Source organism: Arvicola amphibius, chromosome 17, assembly GCF_903992535.2.
Source record: "Arvicola amphibius chromosome 17, mArvAmp1.2, whole genome shotgun sequence".
Classification (NCBI taxonomy): Eukaryota; Metazoa; Chordata; class Mammalia; order Rodentia; family Cricetidae; genus Arvicola; species Arvicola amphibius.
The window spans coordinates 32,621,618-32,638,898 of record NC_052063.2 but is presented as its reverse complement, the minus strand read 5'-3'; the positions used below and the strand labels follow the sequence as shown (position 1 = coordinate 32,638,898).

Here is a 17,281-nt window from a genome sequence, read left to right as displayed (position 1 = left end):
GAGCTTAAGACCAGCTTGAACATAGCAGGTTCCAGAACAACCAGGGCTACATAATGCGACTTTCTTAAAAACAAACAAAATCCACACTCCGTTACAACCTTGACTTGGCTGTCCTCCAGGATCTTGCAGACATGTCATAGTTCACAGACTAGAGAAAGCTGTGCCTGAGAATGTAGCCTTCCCCTGACCTGTCAGCCCCTATGCTGGACTATCTAGAGTTGAGAGGTGGAATTGCAATTAAAATGGTTAAAACTGCCAGGTGGAGGCCGGGCGGTGGTGGCGCACGCCTTTAATCCCAGCACTCGGGAGGCAGAGGCAGGCGGATCTCTGTGAGTTCGAGACCAGCCTGGTCTACAAGAGCTAGTTCCAGGACAGGCTCCAAAGCCACAGAGAAACCCTGTCTAAAAAAAAAAAAAAAAAAAAAAACTTCCAGGTGGTAATGGTGTGTGCCTTTATCCCAGCACTGGGGAGGCAATCAGGTGGATCTCTGTGAGTTCAAGGCCAGCCTGGTCTACAGAGCGAGTGTCAGGACAGCCAGAGCGACACAGAGAAACCCTGTCTCAAAATTAAAAAAATTAAAACTATAAGGCTTGGCTATTTTAACTTTAGAGCATACAGTTCTCATGGGGGAGGGAACATTATTTACAGATGATAAAAACTCACTTTATGGCCTTCAAAGTGGCTCAGTGGGTAAATGCTTACTCCCAAGCCTGGCAGCCTGAGCTTGCTCCCAAGACGAGGGGTGAACTGACTCTGGGAAGTTGTCCTTTGATCACCGCTCAGGTCAGGCGATACACAACATGTAGTTTAAAAATATAAGTCAATGTTAGCCAGGCAGTGGTGGCGCACACCTTTAATCCCAGCACTTGGGAGGCAGAGGCAGGTGGATCTACAAGAGCTAGTTCCAGGACAGGTTCCAAAGCTACAGAGAAACCCTGTTTCAGAAAACCAAAATGTGTGTGTGTGTGTATTTACAGCCGAACAGCAGGGACGTTAGAGCTCTCTTTCCTGTGTGTGTGTAAATGTATGCTTGAATTAACCCTCACTATAGAAGGCAACTGGGTTGGTAAGGCTGGCTAATAGAAGAGGTGCTGTATGCAAGCCTCATCTGCTTCAGTTCCTGCATCCCACGAAGTGGCAGGAAAGAACTGACTGAAGAGTTCTCAGACTACACCCCTGCGCTCATGCGTGCATTCAGGAAGAGAAGACCACAGACAGCGGTGACATGTCCAGGGTCAACTGTCACCTGCGCCTTTGACTTCTGGTGCCAACTAGGCTTTTTTTTTTTTTTTTAAGATTTATTTTTATGATACAAGTGGTTTGCCCACATGTGTATGTATGTGCACTCTGTGTGTGCTTGATGCCTACAGAGGTCAGAAGAGGGTGTGGAACCTTCAGAACTAGAGTTACAGACAGCCGATGTGTGGGTGCTGAGAACAACCCAGGTCCTCTGGGCAAGAAGTACAGTAGTTTATCATACTCTGCTTGGCTGTGGAGGATGATGCAGTCTCACGTGGTTGACTGAGTTCTGATTCACACCCTCTTCTCAGCTCCCAGCACCCAGGAGGAAGGGACAGGAGGATCTGTGAGTTTGAGGCCAGCCTGCTCTACAAAGCTAGTTCCAGGACATGCTCAAAGCTATACAGAGAAACCCTGTCTCACAAACAAAAAGAGGAAGCAAAACCTAAGCAAGTAACGGAAATGGGCTTAGAGTTGAAAGGTTCTTGGAACATTAGGGGAAAGAGTATGGAGAAGTTACCGTCAGACATTGGAACTCACAGGAGCGCACGTGGAGAGCAGAAGCCCCTTTCCTGCTGCGGTTATAGCACATGGTTAGCACGGCAAAACCCTGGGTCCCCTGGTACTTGGAGTGGGGTAAGGTGCTGCAGTGTTGGGTAGAAAATACGCCTTCCTGATTAGCCAGTGCCGACCTGCTCAGTGTAAACACTCAGGGGAGCTGCTCTGGGGGATGGGAGGAGGCAGGGTCTAGCCCTGCCCAGACCTCCTGGTTCCAATTTCTGCCTGTCAGCTGTGCTCTCAGCTGTCCACTGTCCTCCAGCCCTGTCATTTCAGCTCGGCTACCACGGTGAGAGGCTAGGAGGCCTACCAGTAGTGTCTGAGTAGCTGTGAGTCCAGAAGGTGCTGGGGGCTTAGCACTGGCGGAAGAGGACCACCTTTCCCCCAGCACCACCATCAAGATCTTAGGGACCCTCTTTCCACACTGACCTGACTTAGGGAGTCTCTAAAGTAAGTCGTCTCTTCATCCTGTTCGGCTTCCCCCTTGCTCTTGTAATCTGTGAGTAGCTTGAATTTTCAAAGTGTAATTGTTCTACTTCAAGATGAGTCAAGATTGGAAGAGGGGTAGGGTGTGGTGGGGTCCAGAGGATGGAGCAGTAAGGGAAGGAAAGGCTCATATTACTCTGAAAACCAAAATAGCAGAGACCCGAGGCAGCCAAGACAGAACTAGGCACCAGGCCCCCAAGGCTCCGAGAGGCAGGGAGGGCAGATCTCCGGACACACCTTCAGACATATAGGCAAGGATGCAGCTCAAACCTCCTGAAGCCAGGAGAAGGTGTGTATTGCATCAACCACAAGTGTGTGTAGGACAGTGGTTCTCAACATATAAGTGGTCGCATGCCAGATCTCCTGCATCTCAAGCATTATGATTTATAACTAGCAAGGTTACAGTTATGAAGTAGCAGTGAAATGATTCTATGGTTGGGGTATTAAAGTGTCGCAGCACTGGGAAGATTGAGAACCACTGCTGTAGGGGAGCTCCGAAGCCAACAGCCTTGAGCAGCATATTGGATTTGTAGACCGGGGCTGCTCCTTGGCATGGGAAGGTAGTTGTCAGTCTAAGGAACTGCTTGGGAAGTCTTCCGCCTCTGAACATTTTTTTCTGGACCTCCATAGGATCTGTTCACAAGTTCTACCAAAGGCTCCCCTTGGGTCTGCCCCACTGTGCACAGCAGGAATACAGGAATAGAACAGGCAGTCGGGTTAGATCTCATAGTGGGCTCCAACCTCTTGCAGGATGACAGAAAAGGAGGTACTGGAGTCCCCTAAGCCCTCCTTCCCAGCAGAAACTCCACAAAGTGGGGTGAGTCTGGACCTCTGATCCCTGGGGGCAGGAGTGTTGGAGGGGCTGGGAAGCTTTGGTATGTAAAGAAAACTGCTTGAGTAGACCCCGCTTGAGTGTGGCTTGTTTGTTGTTGGGCTAGCCAATATCTGCAGCCCCAATCCACGAATCCAGGGACACTGCTGAGAAAGTGACTGTCATTTAACATCGAGTTTCCTTCACCCCCTCCCTCAGCTACGACGACTAAAGCAGATATTCAAGAAGGGCTCTCCAGAGACAACTGAAATGGAGCCTCCCCCAGAGCCCCAGGCCAATGGAGAGGCGGTGGGAGCTGGGGGCGGGCCCATCTACTATATCTATGAGGAAGAAGAGGAAGAGGAGGAGGAGGAGGAACCACCCCCAGAACCTCCTAAGCTTGTCAATGACAAGCCCCACAAATTCAAAGATCACTTCTTCAAGAAACCCAAATTCTGTGATGTCTGTGCCCGGATGATTGTGCGTGAGTCTTGAAGGGGAATAGAGACAGAAGGCTTATGGGGTGGGAGAGGACTTACGGAAGCTGTGTGTGTAACGGACACACTGTGGCAGGATTCACTCCATGAAAACAGTGAGATTGACAGTGTAGGGTGTCGGAAGAGGGCAGGCTGAGAACCGGTAAAGTAGCCGAGTAGCCATAGGGCTACAAAGGAAAAGGGGAATCCAGAACCTTACTCAAATGTTCTCCCTCCCCCCCCAAGTCAATAACAAATTTGGGCTCCGCTGTAAGAACTGCAAAACTAACATCCATGAACATTGCCAGTCCTACGTGGAGATGCAGAGATGCTTCGGCAAGATCGTGAGTAACAAGGCCCTGGGGAGCAAGAAACGTAGGAGAGGCACAGGCCGTCGACTGTGTGGTGGCCCCTAAAGCCTGCTTTCCCCTTCTCAGCCCAGCTCTTACTCACGAGGGAGGGGATTCTGGACCCGACCTTGCTACTTCCTACCCTTACTGCTTTCCCCATCCCATCCTGCAGCCGCCTGGTTTCCATCGTGCCTATAGCTCCCCACTGTACAGCAACCAACAGTACGCGTGTGTCAAAGACCTCTGTAAGTGTGCGTATACGACCTGAGGGAGCGGGCAAGTCTCAGACTGTTTCACACCACCTCCTCGGAAAGTAAATTCTGAAATAGAATCATTCTGTTTCCATAGTTCTCCCTCAGTCTAGGTTTGGTTTTGGTTTGGTTTTGGTTTTTCGAGACAGGGTTTCTCTGTATAGCTTTGGAGCCTGTCCTGGAACTAGCTCTTGTAGACCAGGCTGACCTCGAACTCACAGAGATCTGCCCCTCTGCCTCTCCAGTGCTGAGATTAAAGTCATGCACCACTACCGCCCAGCCCAGTCTGGTATTTTTACAGCCATTTTTGGATACACCGACTGGTCTTGATGCACAGCTGAGAGGGCCCTGAGTGAGCAAGACTGCAAATGGCCAGAGGCAGAGAGAAGAAATGGTTTCCTTCGAACTATTCCTAAGCAAGAACAAGGATTCTAGCCTGTTTGCACCGTTACAGAGTGATGCCATACTCAGGGCCATCCCATGAGCTATGGATACCCCCGGACAAGTTCATAGTTGGGCAACCCTTAAAAGTGTATCTGCCAGGTGGTGGTGGCACACGCCTTTAATACCAGCACTTGGGAGGCAGTCAGGTGGATCTCTGTGAGTTCGAGGCCAGCCTAGTCTTCAGAGCGAGTTCCAGGACAGGCTCCAAAGCTACAGAGAAACCCTGTCTCAAATACCAAAAGAAGAGTATATTCCATATGTAGCCAGGGCTACATAGTGAGACCGCCTTGAAAAAGAAAACACATGTATTCGCTGAAAAAACTGCTGAGATGTATTTGGTGGAGAACCCATAAAGAGTATGGGTTCAAAAAGAATGTGCTGGTGGCAACACCCGGGCCTGAACAAAAGCCAGCAGTATAATAATACTCTACTGGAAGGAGTCCCATCACAAGGCATTCCCAGAGTGTTTTAGAACCCTTTATAGATTGGTGACCCAGGCATTACGCAGCTGGCCCTTCCCTGTTCTCTGTCTCCAACCCCCAACAAGTCCCTGTGAGTATCCACTGACTCCCAGATGTCCCTTTGAGAGACCTCTCCCCAGCCCTCCTCTGCCTTTCCAATGATGCCTTCTTTCTCCTCCCACTCCACCAGCTGCTGCCAATCGCAATGACCCCGTGTTTGAAACCCTGCGCATCGGGGTGATCATGGCAAACAAGGAACGGAAGAAGGGACAGGCAGATAAGAAAAATGTGAGCACCCCATGTCCTCACAGAGGCCCGTTGTAGAAGCTCCACGGGACAGATCCTTTCCCCCTTGGGAAAACTGATAGAAGTTAAGGGTCCTCTGCCCCCAAATGGTGCAGCATAACCAACAGAAACATTCCTGTGTGAAACTGTAGAATTTTTTTTTTTTTTTGGTGCTTTATATACCTCACCAGGAAAAAAAATCATGCCACGGGGCTGAGAATATAGTTCTGTGGTAGAGTGCTTGCCTAGTATGTATGTGTAGGCATCCTGGTTCAATACCCAACACTGAAAAGCAAACTCCTCCAGACATAGAGCATGCTTCCCCAATCCCCTTCTAAAACTGACCACACAAGGCTAAGTCCCTGGCCTGGCACTGCGGGTAACGGAGGCAAGATCCGTGTGTTTTGCATCTGGGAAAGAGAATTTGTCATCCCAAGTAGCTAAGGAATTCTAGAGCCAGCAGGTGTTCGTGAAGAACATCTGGTGTGACCTGCTCATCTTGTAGATGAGACAGGCACAAAAGTTACACTGGGCAAGGGCAGCCTCCTTGTCTTTCACAATAGAGTTGGTAATGCCAGAAACGTGCTCGCCTGTGCAAGCCATGAGTTTCTCTCTGGACAACCTTACGAACTAATATAGATGGTGTTAGTTAAAGCAATCCCAGTTCTGAGGTCTCTGTTGTTACCAGGCACACACATGGTGCACCAACATATATGCAGCCAGAGTACTCATACACATAAAAAAAAAAACACTAAATAAAATCTTAAAGAGAGAGAGCATCGAGTGCTCTTTACCTCCCCAGACCCCGTCTCAGGTAGCCTAAACCAGCATCAGAATCTCCTTGTAGCTAAGGATGGTCTTGAACATTGATCCTCCTGCCTTCACTTCCCAGGTACTGGCTTTACAGATACAGATCATCAGACCTGCTCTGTGTGACGGTAGGAACCAGAGCTTCCTGCCTGCTAGGCAAGCAGTCCACCGAGGAGACTATCTCTAACACATGTTCTGCCCCATTCTGCTTTAAGGGTCTTGCTATGTGCACAGCACAGGCTTCCTGTCCTTGAATTCACAATCCTCCTACTTTAGCATCCTGGTGCTGGAACTGGAGGCATGCACAGCCTTGTCTGGCTTTGATAATGTGAAAGTTGGTGGTGGTACACACCTTAAATCCCAGCACTCAAAGGAAGGCAGAGGCCTCTGTGAGTCTGAGCTTAGCCTGGTCTACAAAGTGAGTACCAGGACAGCCAGGGCTGTTACACATAGAAACTCTGTCTTGAAAATATTAATATTAATAATAATAATTTGAAAGTTCATAAGAGAAAATTTACTTTTCTTGTGGTAGTGAATAAGTCTTAGAGGAAACAAAACTAGAGATCTGATTTCAAAGTGGTTGATATAAAACTTGGGTACAGATAACAAATTCAGTCAATTGAACTGTGAATTATGAGGCTGTTTCAGAAAAAAAAAAAAATCCGTGTTCTTAGGTTCTGTTCTCAAAGGGGAACTATGAAAACTGTTGCCAGACAGGTAAAGTGGTGCGTGTCTGTAATCGTAGCGTGTGGGAGCTGGAGGCCAGGAGATGAGGAACTCAAGGTCACCGGCCACACAGGGAGCGTGAGGACAGCTGGACTGCAGGGACTCTGTCTCACAACAAAACAACAAGGGAACAGGGGACTCCTTGTCTTCCACACTGCAGTTTTTTACTCAGACAGTATAATGAAGGGCCTGAAATCTGGATCACGGGTGATTTGCAGGGCTAAGAATCAGTGGGGAGGAAAAGCCAGGAAGATATGTCTACTGTCCTTAGATAGTTAAAGGGACTCTGTTTCACATTTAAAGCCCAAGAAGGCAACTTGAGACAAATAACTAAAAGATAACAGGAAAGCTAATGTGAGCTTAATAAAGGGGATTGAAAAAGAAAATCAACGGGGTTGTGCTGTAAGGGGGTGAACTGCCTATTATTAGCTGTGTCCAGGCACAATGAAGGGAACCGACCTGCCAGCATGCTTCAGAAGGAATTCCTGCATCAGGCAGGTTCTTAGACTACTATTTTCTCCAAGTATTCTTCCAGCGCTTAGATACTGTTGTTCTTTAACTCTCTGGCCTGCCTAGAGAGGTTCCCAAGACAGTACCTCTCTAACGCTGGTATCCCCTACAGCCTCTAGCAGCCATGATGGAGGAGGAGCCAGAGTCAGCCAGGCCAGAGGAAGGCAAGTCCCAGGATGGTGAGTACCAACCTCTCCACCCCCAGAGATGGCATGGAGTCAGTGTAGTCAGGGGTTTGTGTGCTGTATAGCAGGTGGAGAGGGAAAGACTGGGCCCAGGGTGGACAAGTTCTCCAGCAGACAGGGTGGGGGTGATGAATGCCCTCCGGGAGGCAGAAGCAATTTGCCCCTATTTCGCATCCAAGGAAACAATGCAGAAAGGGACAAGAAGGCTGAGAAGAAAACACCGGATGACAAAGTGAGTCCTGTCTACCTGTAGAATCCTGGTCCTCCTCCCAGACATCACTCACAGATGTTCCCGCCACCCTCCACCCACTCTCCACACTGAGACAGACACCCAAATACCAATAAAGTAAAGGAGGTCTAAAGCTCATGGCCCGTCTTCTGCCCCCCCCCCCCAGCACAAGCAGCCCGGCTTCCAGCAGTCTCATTACTTTGTGGCTCTCTATCGGTTCAAAGCCTTGGAGAAAGATGATCTGGATTTCCCGTGAGAAGCATTCAAGGGAGGCGGGAGTGTGGGGAGCACGGAGGAGGAAGAGATGAGGTCGCTCTGGGAATGGAGAAGGGCGGGTTCCTTGGGCCGCTTTTTTGGAGCTGCGCCTGCAGCACTGCCAGGAACTGGTGTGTAATGTCAGTCACAGAGAACTCTCCTTCCTGTCCCAGGCCAGGGGAGAAGATCACAGTTATTGACGACTCCAACGAGGAGTGGTGGCGGGTAAGACGACCGGCTAGAGCCGAGGTGGGCTAAGGGTAGGCTCCAGAACCTGAGATCCTTAGCCTACCGACTCCCTTCTCTAGGGGAAAATCGGAGAGAAGGTCGGATTCTTCCCGCCAAACTTCATCATTCGGGTCCGGGCTGGAGAACGCGTGCACCGCGTAACCAGATCCTTTGTGGGGAACCGCGAGATTGGGCAGATCACTCTGAAGAAAGACCAGGTAGCTCGGGTACCCTAACCTAATCCCAGGCCTGATCGCACGACCCCCATCCACACACCTGGGAGGTGCTAACCCTTTCGTGTAAACGCCCCTCTCCCAGCTTCCCTGCTCTCGTCCTCTGTCCTTAATCTAGCTCCTGCTCCCCAACCCTTTCACTCCCTAGATCGTAGTGCAGAAAGGAGACGAAGTTGGCGGCTACGTCAAGGTCTACACCGGCCGCAAGGTGGGGCTGTTCCCCACCGACTTTCTGGAGGAGATTTAGGTGAACTGGTGCCTGCTGGAGACCCTAGACCTGGCTCTGGGCGGGGCCCAGTGCGGGCTGGGAGGGAAGAGGCAACTGGACTACTGGATGAGGAGGGTGGAAAGGCCCACCGAGCATGATGATGTTTCTGGGGAGGGCCTGTCTCCCACTTCTCCCCTGCCTAGGGCTTCGGATACCCGGTGCACTGGATAGCCGGCACCAATAAGACCCACACTTCAGCCCATCCAACCTTCAAGAGCTGGGGGGTAGGGTGCATATCCATAAAGAGGCGCCAAGGGGCTGAACTGTCAATGTTGTGAATTTATTAAAGTTTTGACAAAAGTTAGAGAAGTTTGTCTTTTTCTTTTTTTTTTTCTTTCTTTTTTTTTTTTTTCAGAGACAGGGTTTAACTCAGTAGCTTTGGAGCATTTCCTGGAAACTAGCTCTTGTAGACCAGGCTGACTTCGAACTCACAGAGATCTGCCTGCCTCTGCCTCCCCAGTGCTTGGATTAAAGGCATGTCTTTTTAACTGTGGATGAAGAGAAGGCGTGTGGAGAGAGGAAGAATGTTCCCCGGCTGCCCCACTTCATATTGTCGGGTTATGGAAACCCATGACCAGTGGGAGACGGAAGACTTGCACTCGCTAGTCTAAGCTACTGCTGGAAGAAAAGAGCCGGACTGGAAAGCCACCCCAGGGCTCCTGTGGCTGGGAGAATAAGCCTGGTGCGGCTAGATATCTCGGTTAGGTCTTGGCCATTTAGCCCTTGCATTTCAGAACCTGGCTCAGAGCCCATCTTGGCCGCCAGGGGGCGATGTAAGATCTCAGTTGGAGAGAGGGATTGGGAGGGGCGTGGGGGGTGGCTAAGGGGAAAGAACCAGAGACACCAAGCCTGAGACCCTGGGCCTGGGAGGGGGTGGGGTGCGTGCCGTCTCCATGGCAACACTTCCTCTAGTCCTCTGGGAACGGAGCTAGCGAGGCCGGGGGGGGCCTCACCCCTCCCGCGCGGTCCCTGCCCCAGCCCTTTTCCGACAGGTACGGAGTGAGAGGACGCCTGGCAGACAGCTACCGGGTTCTAGCAGAGACACCCCCCCCTGCGGTGCGCCGTATGCAAATGTTATTATTTGCATATGCAAATATGCAAATCTGCCGGCCCTGGTCAGGGCGGCAGGTGGCGAGGAGCGGGAAGGTGTACAGAAGGGAGCAGAAGGAGATGAGGAGTTTGGGGACCTAGGAGCCGACCGTTGAGAAGCAGCTTGGGGTGGTCGCTGGAGTCGGGCAGGCAGAGGGTCTTGGGTTTGAGAGCGGGTGGGGGAGGGTCGGCCTGGCCAGCCAGAAGCTCCTCTTCTAGTCTACGGGTTGTCTGCCAGGACTAAGGTTGGCACCGCCTAGCAAGGTTGGCAGCGGGAGCCCGGGCACCATCTGCTGCTGGAGGAGGGGGGAGGGCAGAGGCTCAGCTGGGTTGGGAAGAGGAGGGCCACGGGACGGGCACCCCCTCCCCTTCCGTACAGAAAGATGAGGTGTACTAGGGGTAGGGAAGCACACAAAACTTGCTGCAAAACCGGGTTCAGTTTCTTGTTCCCTGTGCCCTTGACTGTCACTTCTGAAAGCCGGGTGGTGTGAAGGCCAGGGCTTTAGAGGAACACTGGACAGTCCCTTTATACAAGGAAGGGGAAGAAGGACGAGGATGCCGATTGCCTGTATTCATCAAACGGTCTGAGGGACTCAAAAACTGAGCCCCTTGGGCTGTCAAGAGCCCCCCAAAAATACTGAAGCAAAACCAATTTACTGGCTCATTGGGCGGCAGTGTTGGTGTAGGGGTGTCGAGGAGCAGGAAGAGCGGCTGTTCTCTCTCCCTATACTCACAGGGTGCCCCCCTTCTCCCTCGTCTTACCGAGCCAGCAGCTGTCCCTAATTAGAGCGGCGGTTTAATTGGATTTATCAGCAGTTAATAGGAAATTAAGCAAAGGGCCCGAGAGAAGGGGGGGCGGGAGGAGCCGGGAGACAGGCTGCGCCTAACTGGAAGGAGGGGTGCTGGGGTCCCAGGGGTGGAGAATCGTGTCTTGATTGAACCGGGTGATCATATCCTTCTGCTCAGTACTCGGCCGGTTGAATTGAGTCCTGGCCAGTCCCAGGAGAGGGCCGGAAGTATGACAGGGACACTGTTTGGCCCCCAGTGCCTCCCACTCCCACAAGCCAGCTGCCTGGGTGATGGATGGCTCTGCCACACACTGCAAAGGTCATAAGTCTGGGCCAAGGAGCAGACTGAATTGAAAATAGGTGAGAGGAAGGACCAGGGTATTACAGGGTCCAGGACACAATGCACACCCACCCCTCTCCAGGGTCTAACTGGAGATTAAAAAAAAAAAAAGTTGATTGGGCAGCGTGCCTGGAGGTGAGATACCGAACCCTCACCTCAGCTCAGTTGGGGCTTCTGGGGATCTTCTAGGGCTGTCCTTTCTGTCCCACCAGCCATCGCTCTGCCTCTCGCATGCTTAAGTTGGAGCTGTCAGGGCTTTCCAGAATAGTTACAGCAGGGACAGCCGCAGGTCTGTACCTGAGGGCCTGGGAAGAAAGCCTATGGGGCGGCGGCGGGGTGGGGGTGGGGGGCGATAGGCGTCTGAGTCCACAGCCCCAGGCGCTCCTGTCACCACTTCCTCATTACATTGCTAGGCTAATGGGGGCTAACAAGCTTGCCCCAGCGACCCCTTTCACACACTCAGCCCGGCAGGGCACAAACAGCAGCCCCTGCCTTTGCTTGGGTGCAGCCCCGTGGAAGGGTCTCTTTCTCAGTGCTTCCTAGTGTATGGCATACGCACGTCTGGGGATGTGATGTTTGTCTATATCCCAGCCCCAGATACGTGTGCTCCTGTATGTGTTTCAATTTTGTCAGTGCCTGTGTGTCTATACTGCCCGGGTTGTCTACCCGCACCTCCCCGTTTCTATGATTTCTGTCTGTGAGTCCCAGGGTGGCTAGGTGCTTTGACATGTCGACGTGTCTGTGCGCTCTTTGAGTCTGGATGTGCCCCGGTGTGCAGGCGTCGGTGCCTCCAGGATCGTGTATGTGGAATTCAAGAGCCACTGCCGGGTGCTTTTGTGTGTGTCTATGTGTGTGCGTGTCCGTGCGCGCGCTGCTCTGGCGTCTCTGCTTGCAGGTGTGTGTCTCGGTGACAGTGCGTGGGCGTGTGCCTGGGTGTGAGCTGCGCAGCAGCATGTACCCGAATGACAGTGTGACGCCCGCGCCCGCGTGTGCGCGCGTTCCCGTGCACGACAGCCTCTGATTGAGTCTCCCGCCCCCGCTTCTTTCTCTCGCCATTTCTATTCCTCTCTCCTTTCCCGGCCGGCTCGCCGTCCGCATCATCTCCATCCATTATTGAAGAAACAGCCGCGTCCTCTCCAATCACATCAACACCCCGCCCCCTCCCTGTTCTGCTCGCCCCTTGGCTCTCTGGCTGCCAGGGAGGAGGGGATGCCCAGGCATAGCGGGAGCCCTGGGCAGAAGTGGGTTCATGACCCTGTGCCCCGGTCTGAGCAAGGCACCGGGACACCAGGGTCCCTAGCGGTGAGCGCTTTGCATAAACAGATGGCACGGGGCGTCTTTGTCTCGCTTGCTAGCCTGCTTGCCGCCAGGCTCCAGGCTCCACTTCTGTCTGGCTGCTGCAGTCATGATCATCTCAGAGCCTCAGGACCCAGCGCCCTTAATAGTGGCAGCGGGGGTCAAGGACCCCCGGGGCTCCTGAGCATATGCAGGGCTTTGTGGCTTCCCTCTCGGGCGCCCTCTCCAGTACCTCAGCTGCAGCGGGAAGACAGAGGCTGCAGCGAGGTGACAGGAATGTGGAAGTGATGGGGAGGGGACCCTGAGCAATGCCCCCAAAGTGTCCGCGAGCTGTTCCATTGGGTTGCTGCAACTCCCCAGGGACGGGTACTAAACCACAGAATAGAAATAAGGAATGGATGGGTGGAAGGGAAGAAAGGAGAGAGAGGAGAGAAGGAGGGAGGGAGGGAGGGAGGGAGGGAGGGAGGGAGAGAGGGAGGGAGGGAGAGGGGGGCATTTGCAAAGAGACCACAGCAAGGTGTAAGGGGAAAGGAGAGACACAGAGCAGCAGACACGAAAGGACAAAGCTAGGTGGATAGGTTGGGAGCAGAGTCTAGGAGAGGCAGACATACCGAAAAACATAGAGCTAGAGACAGTCTGAAGAGCAGCAGAAAGAAGTCAACCGGGGTCTTAGGGAAGACCAAGTCAGAGGCAAGTCCCCACAGTACTAGAGCAGAGATGAAGCCCCAGGTGTGTGAGGTCAGCCTGGAGAGAGAATTCAGCCTGAACCTGGCTGCTGTCCACACCTGGCGAGATAGAGTCCTCGCCCCATCTGTGTCCTCTGACTAGCCAGAAGAGAGGAGGATGAGAGGGTCCTACCTCGGTTGCATGAGCGAGTAAGCCACTGGGCACAGACCTGTGTGCACAGCACACTCCAGGCGCAGACTTGAACAAACACTGGAAATGCAGAGCAGCCTCTGCCCGACAGGGGGAGCCCGAGACCTCTTCTCTGAATTTGAGAGCGGCTCGGCCTCCAGAGGGCACCCGCAGCCACGGACCCCCGCAATCTGCTCGCTCTGGAGAGCCCAGCTGCATTTGACTTGCTGCACCGCCAGCCACACGGATTAGTAGCCCGGAGCGGTTTAGAGTTGAAGAGTCCGGTCCTCTTGGGACTACGGGTTGTGCCTAATCCTCGGCTAACGACTCCTGTTGTCCCTCACCTGCTGGGCCAGCACGGTCTGAGTTACTGTAGGGGGAAAATGCAGGGAAGGAGAATGGGTGAGACCTGGAACCCCAAAGACCACCATCCAGATAGGGGAACACAGAGACCCGGATCAGGAGCAGACGAAGTGTCAAGAAACTGCAGAGAGGCAAGAGCAGAAGTGATGATATAATATCTGAGCTTAAGAGCGGACTGGAGACCCAAGGGAGGAGAAACCTGCTACCTCCACTGTACTAGGACAGGCTCTGGGTCTCTCTCCCCAGGCCTAGGTCACCAGAACTAGGCAAGCGAGGGCCCAAGAGCAAAGGGGCATAAAGCAAAGGCCAGATGTCCCTCCTGGAGTCCTGACTCCCCAGCTGTACTACAGAGTACCACCAGATGTGTAGCCCAGCTGGGCAGCTGTTGGAGTTTAAGCTTCAAGATTGGCGTTTAGCACCACCCCCCACCCCAATCTCCAGGGGTCCAGGCTTGGGGGATACTGGTGACAGGACACATCCTCCCTGGCACAACCCTAAAGGTGCTGATGCTCCAGACTGTGACATCCCATCAGCCCCCCTCCTCCACCCCATCCCCACTCCCACACCCATCTCAAGCGAGTCTCTGTCTCTTTGTTCTCGCCATGTCTCTGACACTTTATCTCATTATCCACCGGAGGGAGGTGGAGAGCCCGGACCCTGCAGCCTAATTACGGCAGAGCTTGTCAGCTCAAGGGGCGGGCGGGTGAGGTATTGGTGTGTGAGGAAGGGAGGGGCCCCTCAGAAAGGGTCGTCCCCCTCCCTGTACCCCAGGGAAGCAGTGGTGGGTACACAGCTCATCCCTGCGGGTGCCCACCATAGGACAAGTTCTTTAGGGGAGAAATGGGGGGGGGGCTTCCCAGGATCCAGGAGCAGAAGCCAAGTGGGAGGGCGTGATGGAAATTAACACAAGAGAGGGAGATGAGGTTCACCCTGTGTCCCCAAAAACAGTCCTCCAAAGATGGAGGGTGGGGGAAACTTCTTGCCCTGGCAATACAGGTATACCTGAATTGATTGTTCTCTTGGCTATTTCAACATCCCTTCCAGCCTTCTAAGTCTGCCTCCTTCATTCAGAGCTCTTCCTCTAACCCCAAAGCCAGGCATGAGTATGGTGGCCTCCCTGGAGAGAGCTCTACCTTCTGTCTCAGGCCCCCAGACTGCCCCAGCCATTGTCTTACTTTTTGAACAGTGCAGATTCATGCACCTACAGCCTCCACCCCTAACTACTCCAGGCCAACCACGACTCAGCGGAACTGCCCTGGAACAAGAGGCGCTGGGGGCGCTAGCAATGCTCACTTGCCTCCCGCCTCCTCCAACTGCATGATGCTGAGGCAGAACCTGTATTCTCAAGGCCTGCTAGCTCCTGGGAGGCTCCAGGGGTGTAGGGAAAACACTAGCAATGCCCTCGCTGTTCTTGGTCCCTCCCGTGGACATTCCACATCCCTGTTTTGCTAGAGGGCTGTCTGCTTGCCTGTCCCGCATCGGAGTCCCCCTTCAGTCTCTGGGTGCCAGAAGGCCTTCTCCCTCGGATACCCAAAGACTCAAGTATAATGATGTCTCATGGGCCAGGATTCCCCCATCTGTAGGAGAGAGTTGGGAAGGAAAAACTTCAAGGCTTCCCAACGCTCTCCAGTCTTCTTTGGACCTGGAATCGCTGGGAGGAAGCAAGCTGGGTGGGGCCGGCTGGGCTGGGCTGACCCCTCCCCGATGGGGGGCGGGACCCCAGGGAGAGGAATAGAACAGATCCAGCGGAGAACAGACACTGGAAAAAAGATGGCAGGAACCAGTTCAGGGGCCCGCTTCTACCGGCAGATAAAAAGACACCCCGGGGTGAGTTCAGTACCAGATCCTCACTTCCCTCTTACGACCCCACCCCTCAAGACCCCCAGACCCTGCCTCCGGTCTAGTTTCCTTAATGCTCTCGAGTCTTCCAAGGGGCATCCCACACTGTCTCTGCAGTATATCCATATCCCTGGAATCTACCTTGGGCCAGCTCATGTAGGGCAAGGGAGTGTGGAAACTGTGGTTGGAGATTTCAGGTCTCGCTCCCAGAAGGGAGGAGGGCACCCGACCTTGGGTGAAGAGGGACAGAAAAGCCATACAGGGTGAGTGAGCGGGGGAACTGGGCGGAGTTCGGACCCCAGACCACCCGGCTCTTTCTGCAGCTCATCCCAATGATCGGCTTCATCTGCCTGGGCATGGGCAGTGCTGGGCTCTATCTGCTTCGACTGGCGCTGCGTAGCCCGGATGTCTGGTAACTACAGGGCTTGGGAGGCAAGCAGGGGTCCTGGGCGGAGCAAAATGGGACTGCTTGGGATTGATGGTAATTAATGGGTGACTCTAGAAGGGGTCCCTTGGTCTACGTACTTATTTCCACTGTTACCACCCAGCATTTCAGAGGGCAGGAATGCCTGATCTGAGAGACCCTCTTCTCCCATCTGGACCACCTGGTGGCTCACTTGTCAGAGGCTAGCCACGTGGGGCGGCTGGAATCCCATCCCGCTCACCACAGGGTTGCCATGGCGACACAGCTCCATTGGCCACATCTGGCTTTTTAGGTACCTCTGTGCCTGCCCAGAAGTGCTGGAGGTCTAGCAGTGTGGGGCTCTGAGGCTTTCGGCGTACCACCCAAGCCCTGCTTTTTAGGGTTTCTACTGACTCCTACGACTGTGACTGGCTAACCTAGGAGGCAGAAACCCTGGGGAATCATGGGCAGACATGTCACCAGGCATGCCTCTCGCCAGCACCTACTAACATGCCCCCTTCTGTCAATCTCTAGGAAATGTGCTCCCCTCCCCAGGGTAGGAAACTGGGGGTGCTGACACTAAGGTCTTTAATGCCAGTGTCCTGGTCCCCAGAAAAGACCCTAACCTTCCTATCCCCCCTACAGCTGGGACAGAAAGAACAACCCAGAACCCTGGAACCGTGTGAATCCCAACGACCAGTACAAGGTGACTGTGGACCTAAAGTGCCCCCCCACCTCCTTCCTGGCCCCAAACTTGCACCCCACACACAGCAAGTAGGGGAGGCAAGAGACAGTCCTTCAATCTCCTCTCCCTCCCCACAGTTCCTTGCTGTTTCCACTGACTACAAGAAGCTGAAGAAGGACCGGCCAGATTTCTAAGGCAGGGCCCGAGGGTGCCATGGAAATCACGCGCTTCTTCCATTCGCTGTCCCAGACTCTAGCCATGTCCAGCTTCTGCTTACATGGGCTGGATTCCCACGCGGAGGGGGGGTGACTCCACCCCCACCCTCCTCCCTCACTCCCAGTAGAGGAAGAACCTCTGACCCTCAGCTTGAGTCCCACGGTGGGGGTGGGTAGTCAAAGCTGCAGGCAGATGCTGGGGTTGACCCAAAAGACCCAAGCTAGCCCCTCTCCACTCCTACCCCCATGGCTAACTGGGTGTGGCAAGGCTACGTGTTGAACGTGACAGACGTGTGCCAACAGCAAGCAGGGGCCTGAGTGCCAAGCGACGTGGCAGGCCCCACGTTAGTGCAAGTTTTGAGCAAGGTCTAGGGGGAGTGGCTGCCCAGGCTCGACTGGGCTCGCCCTGGCTACCCAGCTTGCCTAGGATGGGGAGCCTCTACCAGGCAGCTTGTTCCTTTCCTGCCCAAGCGGGTGCCTCCCATCAATGACACCCCCTCCCACCTTGCACCTGGGCCTTCCTGTGCTTTCTCCCCACCCCTCCCTTCCCTTGCTCCACAGTCCCTGGGGATCAAACAGAAGCAGCCGTGGGCAAAATACAAT

At 53.6% G+C, this 17,281-nt stretch overlaps 2 protein-coding genes across 2 annotated transcripts; both read left to right on the top strand.

Annotated features, from left to right (window-relative positions):
* Positions 1-1,346: 1,346 nt before the first annotated feature.
* Stac3 (SH3 and cysteine rich domain 3) lies at positions 1,347-9,109 on the top strand. Its single transcript, XM_038315066.1, has 12 exons — positions 1,347-2,247; positions 3,034-3,100; positions 3,314-3,578; positions 3,817-3,914; positions 4,093-4,165; positions 5,267-5,364; positions 7,520-7,586; positions 7,772-7,824; positions 7,988-8,073; positions 8,250-8,301; positions 8,385-8,522; positions 8,686-9,109. The coding sequence occupies exons 2-12, from the start codon at positions 3,035-3,037 to the stop codon at positions 8,782-8,784; spliced, it is 1,095 nt and encodes a 364-aa protein (XP_038170994.1). The 5' UTR covers positions 1,347-2,247; position 3,034; the 3' UTR covers positions 8,785-9,109.
* A 6,184-nt stretch (positions 9,110-15,293) lies between these two features.
* Ndufa4l2 (NDUFA4 mitochondrial complex associated like 2) lies at positions 15,294-17,263 on the top strand. Its single transcript, XM_038314586.1, has 4 exons — positions 15,294-15,363; positions 15,699-15,787; positions 16,424-16,484; positions 16,601-17,263. Exons 1-4 carry the CDS (start codon positions 15,307-15,309, stop codon positions 16,655-16,657), a joined length of 264 nt encoding a protein of 87 aa, XP_038170514.1. The 5' UTR covers positions 15,294-15,306; the 3' UTR covers positions 16,658-17,263.
* Positions 17,264-17,281: the final 18 nt, after the last annotated feature.

What these genes read in the sequence shown, in the direction of transcription:
- Stac3 (XM_038315066.1), top strand. Translation starts at nt 3,035, where the DNA reads ATGACAGAAAAGGAGGTACTGGAGTCCCCTAAGCCCTCCTTCCCAGCA. An exon ending in GGAAGGCAAGTCCCAGGATG is followed by an intron (nt 7,587 to 7,771) that starts GTGAGTACCAAC and finishes TTCGCATCCAAG; the next exon opens with GAAACAATGCAGAAAGGGAC. An exon ending in CCAACGAGGAGTGGTGGCGG is followed by an intron (nt 8,302 to 8,384) that starts GTAAGACGACCG and finishes TCCCTTCTCTAG; the next exon opens with GGGAAAATCGGAGAGAAGGT.
- Ndufa4l2 (XM_038314586.1), top strand. Translation starts at nt 15,307, where the DNA reads ATGGCAGGAACCAGTTCAGGGGCCCGCTTCTACCGGCAGATAAAAAGA. An exon ending in AGATAAAAAGACACCCCGGG is followed by an intron (nt 15,364 to 15,698) that starts GTGAGTTCAGTA and finishes CTCTTTCTGCAG; the next exon opens with CTCATCCCAATGATCGGCTT. An exon ending in ATCCCAACGACCAGTACAAG is followed by an intron (nt 16,485 to 16,600) that starts GTGACTGTGGAC and finishes CCCTCCCCACAG; the next exon opens with TTCCTTGCTGTTTCCACTGA.